The 14,761-nt window shown below is 42.3% G+C and overlaps 1 protein-coding gene across 1 annotated transcript in view; it reads right to left on the bottom strand.

The window, feature by feature from the left end:
• The window catches only part of lrp4 (low density lipoprotein receptor-related protein 4), a 369,462-nt gene that overhangs the window by 144,768 nt on the left and 209,933 nt on the right, over positions 1-14,761 (bottom strand). Inside the window, 1 exon segment of the mRNA XM_055154780.1 lies at positions 1,864-2,010. Within this exon segment, the coding sequence (XP_055010755.1) occupies positions 1,864-2,010 (147 nt within the window).

Raw genomic sequence — 14,761 nt, 5'->3', positions numbered from 1 at the left:
ACTAAAACAGGACTAAAACCAGGTCTAAACCAGGACTAAAAACCAGGACTAAAACCAGGTCTAAACCAGGACTAAACCAGGACTAAAACCAGGTCTAAACCAGGACTAAACCAGGTCTAAACCAGGACTAAACAGGACTAAAACCAGGTCTAAACCAGGACTAAAACCAGGTCTAAACCAGGACTAAACCAGGTCTAAACCAGGACTAAACCAGGTCTAAACCAGGACTAAAACCAGTCTAAACCAGACTAAACCAGGACTAAACCAGGATGAAACCAGGTCAAAACCAGGTGTAAATCAGGGCTAAAACCAGGTCTAAACCAAGTCTAAACCAGGACTAAAACTAGGACTAAACCAGCACTAAACCAGGGCTAAACCAGGATTAAAACTAGGATGAAATCAGGTCGAAACCAGGTCTAAATTAGGACTAAAATCAGGTCTAAACCCTGGTCTAAACCCCGGTCTAAACCCCGGTCTAAACCCCAGTCTAAACCAGGTCTAAATCAGGACTAAAATCGGGACTAAAATCAGGACTAAAACCAAGTCTAAACTGGGTCTAAACCAGGACTAAACCAGGTCTAAACCAGAAATAAACCAGGTCTAAAATCAGGACTAAAACCGGGTCTAAACCAAGTCTAATCCAGGATTAAAACCAAGTCTAAAAAAGAAATAAACCAGGTCTAAAATCAGAACTAAAACCAAATCTAAACCAGGACTCAAATCAGGACTAAAATCAAATCTAAACCAAAATCCCACAAAACAAACGACATTTCCATTTCCTTCCTCAGTCCATAGAAAAAGACATCGGGCGCGACTCTAAAAACACGTGTGACTGAATTAGCCGCCGTCGTCATGATCTGATATGATGTGATTAAGAGATTGCGGCGCGGCGGGTCCAAGCGCCCGGGATCGATCACGCGCTCCTAATGCATCAGGAGTCCAAACGTCGAGGAAATCAATGCTGCGGGGCCTGCGTTCAAGTGGCCTCTGATCAATAGCACTTAGGAGCCCGGCCGAGGCCTAACTAGATTAATGTGACAGGGGAGAGCGAAGGGACCCAGACTGGAGCGAGAGGAAGTGTTCGAGAAAAAGAAGCAGCTACGAAATACAGAGCGCAGGGATTTACGTCAAAGCAAATAGACGTAAGTGTGTGAGGCAATTCAGACTTTTTCTCTAAACAGAAACACTACAGTATTTTCTATTAACAGAGGAAAGTACGGAGCCTCTGTTTTCTGAAAATAACTTGGACCTGTACAAACTGAACTGAACTCAGAGAAAGAGCAAATATAATATCCATTTCAGAAGATATTTAGCAACAAAAAGTTAAAATCATCATCATCTCAAAGCCAGATCATGATTTCATTTTCATCACAATCCATAAAAGAATCTTTATATTTTCTTAGAGTGTTTGGTTAAATTCACCCAGAGCAAAGATCAACAGGAGGAGAGGACGGAGAAACTGTCTGAGTTTGAGGAGACGGTTGTATTAAACACAATCACCTACATCATATCACCAACACAGGGGTCAAAAAATTAATTTTTTATTAGATTTTTATCATAACTTTGCTCATGTTTCAATCTCTTGTCCAAGTTGAGTTTTCAAACTCAGAAGTTTGTCCTGGATCTTGGATCATTCGTTTGAGCCCAGACAACTTTTGATGCCAAGCAGAAAAAAAAAATGTTTGCACGAAAAACATTTTATTAACAGTTAATAGTTTAATAATTGCTAGTAATTAGTTTAAAAATATATATATATATATATATATATATATATATATATATATATATATATACACACACACATTGTTCTGTTTTTTTGGACATAAGCTTCATGACTCGTGTAAAAGAGACTTTTAAACTCACTGCATCCGTCCTCGTCGCTGTGGTCGCCGCAGTCGTTGTCTCCGTCACACTGCCACTGCGCCGGGATACACGTGCACTCTCCAAACGCACTGACCGCGCACGTGAAGTGATTCTTCCCACACGAGCACTCGGCGCTGGCCTCTGCTCCTGGAACAGACACACAGACAAACTGGGTCAGACCGGGTTTAGACCTCATGCAGACCTGTGTTCAAGTTCAGTTATCCCGGGGTTAGACCTTTATGCACAGTTTACAACAGTACATTAATAGCTTAAAAAAGACAGAGGGAACAACATAGACCAGGGGTGGGCAAACTACGGCCCGGGGGCCGTATGCGGCCCTTTAAACCTTTTAATCCGGCCCGTCGAACTGGAATAAATTACAATAATTAAACCTTGTTCATGTTTTATTTGTCATGCATTTCCAGCGTTTCCCAGTAGATGGCGCACTATATATACATTGAGGTGCGGCGTATGTGTGTGTGTGTGTGTGTGTGTGTGTGGCATGAGTTTTGTTTTTGAGCTATTTTACAGTCAGACTCAGAAACGGTGAGCTCATGACGTTCATTCACCTGTGGTGTGCAGTGGAACAGATCTATACACTTTCATGTGTTCTGAACCTTTCACAGCAGTGTTGAAGTGCGTCCGAAGTCCTACATAAACGTGAATATGAACGTAATGAAGCCGAGCTCTTAACACGTTATGTCCTGTCTTCTGTCCGGCCCCTCAGTCAAATTTTAGGACCCTATGTGGCCCGCGGGCCAAGACGTTTGCCCACCCCTGACATAGACCATGATCCTTTGCTCCATTTCAGCGTAGACTAGAGAATAACCGTTCTAAGCACTTAGATCTTTGGATTAAGCCTCGTCAAGGCATTTTAAGAGGAAAAAGCAGCATATTAGCCTCCATAAAATATCAATAAATGACAATAAATATCGTACCATGAGATGTTTATTGTGAAAATATCGTACCAAGACATTTGGAAATAGTTCCATCCCTACCATATCGTGAGCTTTCCCACGATATCGCAATAAATATCGTATCGTGAGGTTCATACCGTGACGATGTCGTTACATCCCTAACCGTTATGTATCTCTGTGTATCTGAACCAAACTGCGCTCACACGACTAAACCTGCAGGGGGAGTTCACGCAAAAACAACAACTAATGTAGAAAAACATACTCAGAAACGAAAGAAATGTATTTAAACTCATATATTTTAAGTTTAATGTACCAAATCTTCACTTCATTCACCAACTTCCAACTTTCGCCTTTGTCCCTGAATCAGTCAACTCACATAAAACAACAATCAGCGAATTCAAAGGCTTTAAATCTACTCTGAAAATCTCAACACTGAAATCAGAATCACCTCCTACTTCTTCACTTTTAGCTCCTCCGTCTCCGGACACTTAACTCCATCGTTTTCGTCGTCAAATGAACTCCATCGTTTCCTCCCTCTCCCCTCCCGTCTTTACTCCTCGGACCTAAACAAACACTTTAAATTCACTCTCCCCGGTCTCGTTGAACAGCGCGATTTCGTTCCGCAGATTTACGACCGTCCTCCGGGCTCGGCTCCCGCGCCCCGTGTTTGCTCTGAAAACATCGCGGCGAGGGGAGGCCGTGGCGGGGCTCCGTTTGTCCGTCGGCGAGGATGGATGGATGGAGTTTTAAGTGGGTGGTTTCCTGCTCCTGTTTTAAGCATCGAGTCCGTAAAAAAAAAAAAAAAAAAAAAAAAAAAAAGCTTCACTACGGCGCATTTTTCACCGTCGTCCGGGTAGCGTTGCAGTGCAGTGTTTGGAAGGTGACCCTGGTTTAGATCTGGATTTATTCCTGGTTTAGACCTGGTTTAGTCCTGGTTTAGACCTGGTTTAGATCTAGTTTAGTCCTGGTTTTAGACCTGGTTTAGACCTGGTTTAGACCTGGTTTAGACCTGGTTTTAGTCCTGGTTTTAGTCCTGGTTTTAGTCCTGGTTTAGTCCTGGTTTAGTCCTGGTTTTAGTCCTGGTTTAGACCTGGTTTAATCCTGACTTAGTCCTGGTTTAGACCTGGTTTAGTCCTGGTTTTAGTCCTGGTTTAGACCTGGTTTTAGTCCTGGTTTAGTCCTGGTTTAGACCTGGTTTAGACCTGGTTTAGTCCTGGTTTAGACCTAGTTTAGATCTAGTTTTAGTCCTGGTTTTAATCCTGGTTTTAGTCCTGGTTTAGACCTGGTTTAGCACTGGTTTTGTCCTGGTTTAGTTCTGGTTTAGTCCTGGTTTAGACCTAGTTTAGACCTAGTTTAGACCTGGTTTAGTCCTGGTTTAGTCCTGGTTTAGACCTGGTTTAGACCTGGTTTTAGACCTGGTTTTAGTCCTGCTTTTAGTCCTGGGTTTAGTCCTGGTTTAGTCCTAGGTTTAGACCTGGTTTTAGTCCTGGTTTAGACCTGGTTTTAGTCCTGGTTTAGACCTGGTTTTAGTCCTGGTTTAGACCTGGTTTTAGTCCTGGTTTAGATCTAGTTCAGGTCTAAACCAGGACTAAAATCAAGACTAAAACCAGGACTAAAAGAAGATCTAAACCCAGACTAAACCAGGACTAAACCAGGACTAAACCAGGTCTAAACCAGGACTAAAATCAGGTCTAAACCAGGTCTTAAAGCAGGTAACTGTCTTATTTATTTTATTTTTTATTTTATTTAATCTCTGTGCAGCACTCCGGAGACTTTGCGTTGGTAAAATGCGCTCGACAAATAAAGTTTTGGATCGTTACTTCGAATTAACGCCGTCAGTAGAATCAAAACTCAATATTTCCTTTATTTGGACAGTTTTATGCGACCGCGTGGCCTCATAATTACGAAGTGGAGCCGTTTAATGTCACACTGCGGAACATTCCAGGCACAAATTACATCACGCACCTTCAAATGAAACCATTTTAACCACGTTTTAGTCTTAACCGGTCATGTGCGCCGTAAACTTGGGACTCTTGTGACTCTTATCTGGCCCATCACGGCTCGGTCACGGTTTTGAAGTCCACAGAGACTCAATGATGCTGCCGCGAAAAAATAAAAAAAAAAAAAAAAAAAGCACTTATGTAATTGTGAAATCTGAATGGACCGATCTGTTTTGAGCTTTTAAGAAACATGGTCTGGTCTGAAAGAGGCGTCTCTGGTCTGTCTGCTGAGGACTGGAGTTTGGAGATAAAACACGACTCCCCAAAGTTTAAAACAGAACTGGACGACGAATTCAGCGATGAAAGAAGTACTCGGTATCGGTACTCAAGTAAAAGTACAAATATCAGAGCAAAAATAACAGGACTGAACCAGGACTGAACCAGGACTAAACCAGGACTGAACCAGGACTAAACCAGGACTAAACTAGAACGAAAAACATGACCAAGTCTAAGCCAGGTCTAACAAGGTCTAAACCAGAACGAAAAACCACGAATAAACCAAGTCTAAACCCGGACTAAAAAAGGTCTAAACCAGGTCTAAACCAGGACTAAACCAGAACGAAAACCACGAATAAACCAAGTCTAAACCCGGACTAAAAAAGGTCTAAACCAGGTCTAAACAAGGACTAAACCAGGTCTAAACCCAGGACTAAAATCAAGTCTAAACCAGGTCTAAAACCAGGTCTAAACCAGGACTAAACCAGAATGAAAACTAGGACCAAACCAGGTCTAAAACCAGGTCTAAACTAGAACTAAACCAGAACAAAAACCAGGATTTAACCAGGTCTAAACCAGGACTAAACCAGGACTAAACCAGGACTAAAGCAGGACTAAACTGGGACTAAACTGGGACTAAACCAGGTCTAAAATCAGGATTAAATCCAGGTCTAAACCTGGTCTAAACCTGGACTAAAATCAGGATTAAATCCAGGTCTAAACCAAGACTAAAGTCAGGTCTAAACCAGGTCTAAACCAGGACTAAAGCAGGACTAAACTGGGACTAAACTGGGACTAAACCAGGACTAAACCAGGTCTAAACCAGATCTAAACCAGGTCTAAAATCAGATCTAAACCTGTACTAAAATCAGGTCTAAACCAGGTCTAAACCAGGACTAAACCAGGTCTAAAATCAGGATTAAATCCAGGTCTAAACCAGGTCTAAACCTGGACTAAAATCAGGATTAAATCCAGGTCTAAACCAGGACTAAACCAGGTCTAAAATCAGGACTTAACCAGGTCTAAACCAGGTCTAAAATCAGGACTTAACCAGGTCTAAACCAGGACTAAACCATGTTTAAACCAGGACTTAAACCAGGTCTAAACCAGGACTAAACCATGTTTAAACCAGGACTAAACCAGAACAAAAACCAGGACTTAACCAGGTCACAACCAGGACTAATGTACTGGACTAGAAAGTACAGATACCTGCTCTAAAAAGTAAAAAATATTCACTTAAATGTACTCAAATAAAGTACAAATACATAAAAAATATATTTAAGTACAGTATTTAAGTAGAATTTTCAGATTTGTTGATGGTTTATGCTGATATCTCTGTACTTACTGGGCCGATCCACATGAAACAAAAACGTGCACAAAGTTCAGCGTCTTCTGTGTCGGTATAAATAAACAGAAGTGATTTTATTTTTTTTCTCAGTAGTTTCAGAAAGTGGTGCCATTATTCAACCCCAAAGACTTTAAGCCGTAAGATGAATGTGGGACGTTTGTGGAGCTGGTCCCAAAACCACTAATGTTCAGGTTCGACATTTGTGGATCAGAAGTTTGGAGATTTCTTCCAAAAACAGTTAATCTCCCATAAAGTTACAAAGGCCCCGGTTCTGCTCTGAAATGAGCTCAGTAATGTCAAAAATCAACCAGGACTAAACCAGGACTAAACCAGGTCTAAACCAGGACTAAACCAGGACTAAACCAGGTCTAAACCAGGTCTAAACCAGGACTAAACCAGGACTAAACCAGGACTAAACCAGGACTAAACCAGGTCTAAACCAGGACTAAACCAGGTCTAAAACAGGTCTAAAACAGGTCTAAACCAGGACTAAACCAGGACTAAACCAGGTCTAAACCAGGACTAAACCAGGTCTAAACCAGGTCTAAACAGGTCTAAACCAGGTCTAAAACAGGACTAAACCAGGTCTAAACCAGGACAAAACCAGGTCTAAACCAGGTCTAAACCAGGTCTAAACCAGGTCTAAACAGGACTAAACCAGGTCTAAACCAGGACTAAACCAGGACTAAAACCAGGACTAAACCAGGTCTAAACCAGGTCTAAACCAGGACTAAACCAGGTCTAAACCAGGTCTAAACCAGGTCTAAAACAGGTCTAAACCAGGACTAAACCAGGTCTAAAACAGGTCTAAACCAGGACTAAACCAGGTCTAAACCAGGTCTAAAACAGGTCTAAACCAGGTCTAAACAGGACTAAACCAGGTCTAAACCAGGACTAAACCAGGTCTAAACCAGGTCTAAACCAGGTCTAAAACAGGACTAAACCAGGACTAAACCAGGTCTAAACAGGTCTAAACCAGGTCTAAACCAGGTATAAACCAGGACTAAACCAGGACTAAACCAGGACTAAATCAGGACAAAACCTGGACTAAAATCAGGACTAAAACGAGGTCCAAACCAGGTCTAAGTCAGGACTAAACCAGGCCTGAAACCAGGACCAAACTAGGACTAAACTAGGACTAAAATCAGGATTAGACCAGGTCTAAACCAGGTCTAAACCAGGCCTAAACCAGGACTAAACCAGGTCTAAAACAGGACTAAAATCAGGTTTACACCAGGACTAAACAAGGCTAAAACCAGGACTAAAATCAGGTCTGAACCAGAACTAAAACCAGTACTAAACCAGGACTAAAACCAGGTCGAAACTAGGACTAAAACCAGGACTAAAACCAGGTCGAAACCTGGACTAAAACCAGGTCTAAAACAGGACTAAACCAGGTCTAAAACCAGGTCGAAACTAGGACTAAAACCAGGTCGAAACCTGGACTAAAACCAGGTCTAAAACAGGACTAAAACCAGGACTCAAAAGCAGGACTAAACTAGGACTAAAAAACCAGGATAAAAACCAGGACTAAAAACCTGGACTAAAACCAGGACTAAACTAGATCTAAACCAGGACTAAAATCTTTTTTTTTTCTTCTTCCGGTCGACGTAAATACATTCGTGTCTCTGTCCAATCAGAACTTTCCTCACTCCCAGACACTGATCTGAATTAAATAAAGACGTGTTTTCCATGTAAACCTCAATTTATATACTATTTTAATTCAGCATTATTTAATTTGGAATTAAAAAACATCATGTAAACGTGGTCATTGTGGTATCGGAATTGGAATCGAGTATCGAATTTTGTTGATATAAAAACGTAGCTATTATAAAAAAAAAAAAAAAAAGCAAATGTCCACTCACACAAGTTTAAAAACAGAACTTCTCCTCCAAAGACAGTGTGTAATTTTGCTGTCAGACCACCGTGACTCAAAGCGGCACGATTCTCAACAGGTGGGCCCCGTACCCCCCAGAGCGCCGCCGCACCGCTGACCCCAAAAACCCCCCAAAAAAAACCCCAAAAACCCCACGGCGATCGAGGCGTCCGAAATCCAACCGACCTCCGCCCAGGTGCATTCAAGCGTCCTCCCTCTGACAGCTCCGGAGTCAAAGGGCCCGCGCGCACAAAGGGAACCCAGAGAGGAGCGCCCGGCCTGGGGATAATTAGGCCCGGACCTCCCCGGAGACTCCCTGGAGGGTCTGGATGTGAGGGAGGCAGGTCGGAGCTTTTGTCCAGAAAACAGCAGAGGTTTGTGGGGACGGACGCGGCTCAATGTGGCGGCGTGTGTCCGGACCAGAGGCAGACTGAAAAAACAAGTCTAAACTAGATCTAAACCAGGACTAAACCAGGACTAAACCAGGACTAAAACAGGACTAAACCAGGACTAAACCAGGACTAAAACCAGGTCTAAAACCAGGACTAAACCAGGACTAAAACCAGGTCTAAACAGGACTAAACCAGGACTAAAAACCAGGTCTAAACCAGGACTAAAACCAGGACTAAACCAGGACTAAAACCAGGTCTAAACCAGGACTAAACCAGGACTAAAACCAGGACTAAACCAAGACTAAACCAGGACTAAAAACCAGGTCTAAAACCAGGACTAAACCAGGTCTAAACCAGACTAAAACCAGGTCTAAAACCAGGACAGGACTAAACCAGGACTAAACCAGGACTAAAACCAGGTCTAAACCAGGACTAAAACCAGGTCTAAACCAGGACTAAACCAGGACTAAACCAGGTCTAAACCAGGACTAAAAACCAGGTCTAAACAGGTCTAAACAGACTAAACCAGGACTAAAACCAGGTCTAAAACCAGGACTAAACCAGGACTAAACCAGGTCTAAATCATGACTAAACCAGGACTAAAACCAGGTCTAAAACCAGGTCTAAACCAGGTCTAAACTAGATCTAAACCAGGACTAAACCAGGTCTAAACTAGATCGAAACTAGATCTAAACCAGGACTAAAACCAGATCTAAATTAGATCTAAACCAGGACTAAAACCAGGTCGAAACTAGAAACTAGATCTAAACCAGGACTAAACCAGGATTAAAATCAGGACTAAAACCAGGTCTAAACTAGATCTAAACCAGGTCTAAACCAGGACTAAAACCAGGTCTAACTAGATCTAAACCAGGACTAAACCAGGTCTAAAACCAGGTCTAAAAACCAGTCTAAACTAGATCTAAACCAGGTCTAAAACTAGATCTAAACCAGGACTAAAACCAGGTCTAAACTAGATCTAAACCAGGTCTAAACTAGATCTAAACAGGTCTCAGGTAAACCAGGACTAAAACCAGGTCTAAACTAGATCTAAACCAGGTCTAAACCAGGACTAAACCAGGTCTAAACTAGATCTAAACCAGGACTAAACCAGGATTAACTAGGACTAAAACGTGAACTCTGAACAGAATCCCGCTATTAAAACATGAACTACAACTCCAAATCACTTCAAGATATTGTGTAAACCCGTCCAGAATCAAACTCCCCCCGTCGTACTCGAGTATTTATCTGCTGAAATGTCTTTAATCTTTGCGCACTGGCTCGGGTTTTGCTTTCATGTGTTCTTCTGACAGGTCCAGGAGGGGGGTGTACGGTCGCTGGTTTCCCCCCCGCGGCGGAGCTCTGGTTTGGGGCTTCTCCGAGCGCCGCGTGCCCCTCCGCTCCCTCACGCTCCCTCACGCTCCGCTCGTCTCCACCTTTTAATTTAGCCCGTGAGAGCGAGGAGGGACAAACCGTGACACGGAGAGACATCCACCGCCGCAGAGACACATGTGCACACGGCCTGGGAAACAAGACGCTCCCACAAAGACTTGGAAAAGAGGCAGAATATAAACAGGCTAAAACGAGACTAAAACGAGGTCCAAACCAGGTCTAAGTCAGGACTAAACCAGGACTAAAACCAGGACTAAAACCAGGACTAAACTAGGACTAAAATCAGGATTAAACCAGGTCGAAACCATGTCTAAACCAGGACTAAACCAGGTCTAAAACAGGACTAAAATCAGGTTTACACCAGGACTAAACCAAGGCTAAAACCAGGACTAAAACCAGGTCTGAACCAGGACTACACTATGACTAAACCAGGATTAAAACCAGGACTACAACCAGGTCGAAACCTGGACTAAAACCAGGTCTAAAACAGGTCTAAAACAGGACTAAACCAAGGCTAAAACCAGGACTAAAACCAGGTCTGAACCAGGACTACACTATGACTAAACCAGGACTAAAACCAGGACTAAACCAGGATCAAAACCAGGACTAAAATCAGGATTAAACCAGGTCGAAACCATGTCTAAACCAAGTCTAAACCATGACTAAACCAGGTCTAAAACAGGACTAAAATCAGGTTTACACCAGGATTAAAACCAGGACTAAACTAGATCTAAACTAGATCGAAACCAGGACTAAAACCAGATCTAAATTAGATCTAAACCAGGACTAAACCAGGTCTAAAACAGGACTAAAATCAGGTTTACACCAGGACTAAACCAAGGCTAAAACCAGGACTAAAACCAGGTCCAAACCAGGTCCTGACAAATAACCAATGAAAATCAGACAGTTTTAGAATTATTGTTCAGCAGTTTCATTTAAAAAAAACAAACTAATGAAACTGAATCCGTGTATCATTCGTTCATTCGTTTTTCAATATAAAACAAAAAATAAGAAAATGAAAAAAACTGTTTTCTTCATTATTTGTCTCCAAAACCAAAAAGTTTTCGATTTTGTGTTTAAATGAAAAATGGAAGAAACGGATAACGTCCGTTTCCCGTTTACGTGACGTCTGTGACTTTTGCACTGCACACGGACTGAACCAGGACTGATCCAGGTCCGGGACCAGACCAGGAGCAGAGCGGGACTAGAGCAGGACCAGACGGAGACTGAGATCAGAACTGAGATCGGGACCAGCCCGAGACTGAGACCAGAGCGGGACCAGAGCGGGACCAGAGCGGGACTGAGACCGAGACCGAGACCAGAGCGGGACCAGAGCGGGACTGAGACCAGAGCGGGACCAGAGAGGGACTGAGACCGAGACCAGACCGGGACCAGCCCGAGACTGAGACCAGAGCGGGACTGAGACCGAGACCAGACCGGGACCAGACCGAGACTGAGACCAGAGCGGGACCAGAGCGGGACTGAGACCAGACCGGGACCAGAGCGGGACTGAGACCGAGACCAGACCGGGACCAGACCGAGACTGAGACCAGAGCGGGACCAGAGCGGGAGTGAGACCAAGACCAGACCGGGACCAGACCGAGACTGAGACCAGACCGGGACCAGAGCGGCACCAGAGCGGGACCAGAGCGGGACTGAGACCGAGACCAAAGCGGGACCAGATCGGGACCAGACCGAGACTGAGACCAGAGCGGGACCAGAGTGGGACTGAGACCGAGACCAGACCGAGACTGAGACCAGACCGGGACCAGACCGGGACCAGACCGAGACTGAGACCAGACCGGGACCAGACCGGGACCAGAGCGGGACTGAGACCGAGACCAGACCGGATCAGACCGAGACTGAGACCAGAGCGGGACCAGAGCGGGACTGAGACCGAGATCAGGCCAGGCTCAGAGCCCACGACAGGGCCGGAGCTCGAAGCTGAGGCTGAGAGAAAGAGTGAGAAAGAAAGAGAGAGAGAAAGAAAAGGAGAGAGGGAGAGACAATGAGAGAAAGACAGAGAAAGAGGGGAGGGAAAGAGACAGAAAGGGAAAGAGAGGGAGAAAGAGAAAGAGAGAAGGAGAGACAGAGAGAGAATGAGACAATGAGAGAAAGATGGAGGGAGAGGAGGAGAGAGAGAAAAGGAGAGAGAGGGAGAAGGGGTGAGAGAGAGAGGAGGAGACAAGGGAGGGAGAGAGATAAAGAGAGAGACAGAGGGAAAGACAGAGACACAGAATGACATAATGAGAGAAAGAGAGAGAGAGGGAGAAGGGGTGAGAGGAGAGAAGAGAGACAAAGAGAGAAACAGAGAGAAAGAGACAGACAGAGGGGCAGAGAAAGACAGAGAGAGAAAGAAAGAAAGAGAAAACAAGCCTAAACGGTCCAATCCGAGGCAGAGAGTGGGAGTAGAGTTGTCAGTATTGATATTTTTTAAAATCAAAACTAAAACAAACACTATTAGCACTATTATTACTGCTGAAAATGAGTCGACTGTCTAAAAAAATCATGTTTTTACGATCAAAGTTGTTATAATAATGTTCAAAATCAGCACCAGCGCTCACTTACGGCTTTATTGTCGGGAAAAGCACAAACGGAGACCTCTGAAACCTCACTGCAATTAATGGATTTTTAACAGAGCTGCGGGAGAACAGTCAGAGCCGATTAAACTCCCAACACACACGCAGGATTAACCGTCCTCATACGACCAAAACCAAACACGAACACTTAAGACTTAACGCAAAATCGACAAATACACGTACCAGATTTTTATTGATTTAAAACTGTTTTGTTATTCCTCGCTCACTTTACGCATTCAGAGCGTCATTCATGCCATTATTCACCGCGATGGGTTTATAAGCGCTTCTCGCAACTTTCAGACACCAGAGCAGGGTTTCGGTAAAGCTTAAAAACAACTAGCATGCTCACACACACTTCCTGTATCCATTATCGAACCATAAAACGCTTTATAATCAGATGCAGGAGGTATAGAGTGGACTTATTTTGACCTCAAGAGCGGCTTAAACAATATCTCTGTACAATATGTAATTACTGTTACTTTATTTTTATCATTATTTTCTGGTCACTATTACATTTTTTTTTATTTTTTTATTCTTAAAATGTTTTTTTTTTTTTTATTCTTAAAATGTTTATTTTTTTATTTTTTTATTTATTCTTAAAATGTTTATTATTATTATTTTTATTTATTCTTACAATGTTTATTTTTTTATTTATTTATTCTTAAAAATGTTTATATTATTATTTTTATTTATTCTTAAAATGTTTATTATTTTTTTATTTATTCTTAAAATGTTTATTTTTTTTTTATTTATTCTTAAAACGTTTATTTTTTAAATTTATTCTTAATATATATATATATTTTATTTATTCTTAAAATGTTTATTATTTGTTTCTATTTATTCTTAAAATGTTTATTACTATTTTTTTTTATTCTTAAAATGTTTATTTTTATTTATTCTTAAAATGTTTATTATGTTTTTTATTTATTCTTAAAATGTTTATTACTATTTTTTTTATTTATTCTTAAAATGTTTATTATTATTTTTTGATTTTAATTTTGTTGCTGTTGTTGTGTTTTTTTTGTTTTTTTTTTCTTCTTTTCTTTCAGCGTCTTAAGGCTGGGTGTGGGGATCGGGGTTTGGGAATGGGGAGGAGGGGGTACTTGTATATTTTGTGGCGGCATTGTGTGGCCGTAAGACCACAATATAAGAAAAAAACTAAAATTAAATAAAATATATATGACAAAAAAACTATATTTCTGTATTGGGGCAAGACACGTTTTGCTCAAGTACACGGAGGGAAAAACGTTTTTAGTGGAAATGTAAAGTTACATCACTGGAATTCCAGCGCTGATTCTTTGATAATGCAGCCGGAGTCGCTTTTGTCCAGATCGGTTTACATACCATCACAGTCTATTACCTCTGACACACACAGGGGAGGAAAAACAAAAACACTCAACCAGGCAAAACAAAGTCATTACACGCTCACTCTGCTGTCACCGCGTTAAAGCTGCACTGTGGAACTTTTTGGTTGGGGGGGTCCGTCACCTGCTTGTCTCAATGGATTTGCCATTGCGAGGGATTTAAAAATATCACGATACGATATTGTCACGGTATGAACCTCACGGGACGATATTTATTATGATATCGTGGGAAAGCTCATGATATGGTGGAGAGGTTCACAATACACCTTTGAAACCTTTGACTGCTTAAATCATCCCGAGTTTACAGAGAACATTTTGTATGTGGAGCGTCATCAAAGCAGGATCCCGTTTGTTAATCGAGAGGTACAGAAGACAAACAGACTGAGCTGCACTTTCTTGTTCTTGTGGTTTTACATCAACATCACGTCTTGGTCTCTCTGCAGTGGAAGGTGTTTCTTGGTGAACAGTTGGTGCCTTTCGCTTTGGCGTTGACTTTTTAAATTTGTAACCGATGTTTAGCGAAGGATCGGGATTTTACTTTGAAGGCTCCACATACAAAATGTTCGCTGTAAACTCGGGATGATTTAGACAGTCAAAGTTTCCTTTTTGGTCCTTCCCGTGGATCAATCCTGCCCATCGCCTTCACCTTTCACTATTTTTCAATTCCGCTGGGAAGAGAAACAGTTTGAACAGAGGTTTACAGTCACACACATCTGATTCACTTTTGCATTTATGGAGTTCGCAAACAACATTTCTCGAGCCGTTTTCCGCTGTTAGGATCCAACAACCACACAATTAACAATGTCCGAATCCC

Source organism: Boleophthalmus pectinirostris, unplaced genomic scaffold (assembly GCF_026225935.1).
Source record: "Boleophthalmus pectinirostris isolate CB_2022bp ecotype Guang Dong unplaced genomic scaffold, ASM2622593v1 HiC_scaffold_19, whole genome shotgun sequence".
Taxonomy (NCBI): Eukaryota; Metazoa; Chordata; class Actinopteri; order Gobiiformes; family Gobiidae; genus Boleophthalmus; species Boleophthalmus pectinirostris.
Note: the sequence above shows the minus strand (reverse complement) of the source record. Positions and strands in the feature narration are given on the sequence as shown.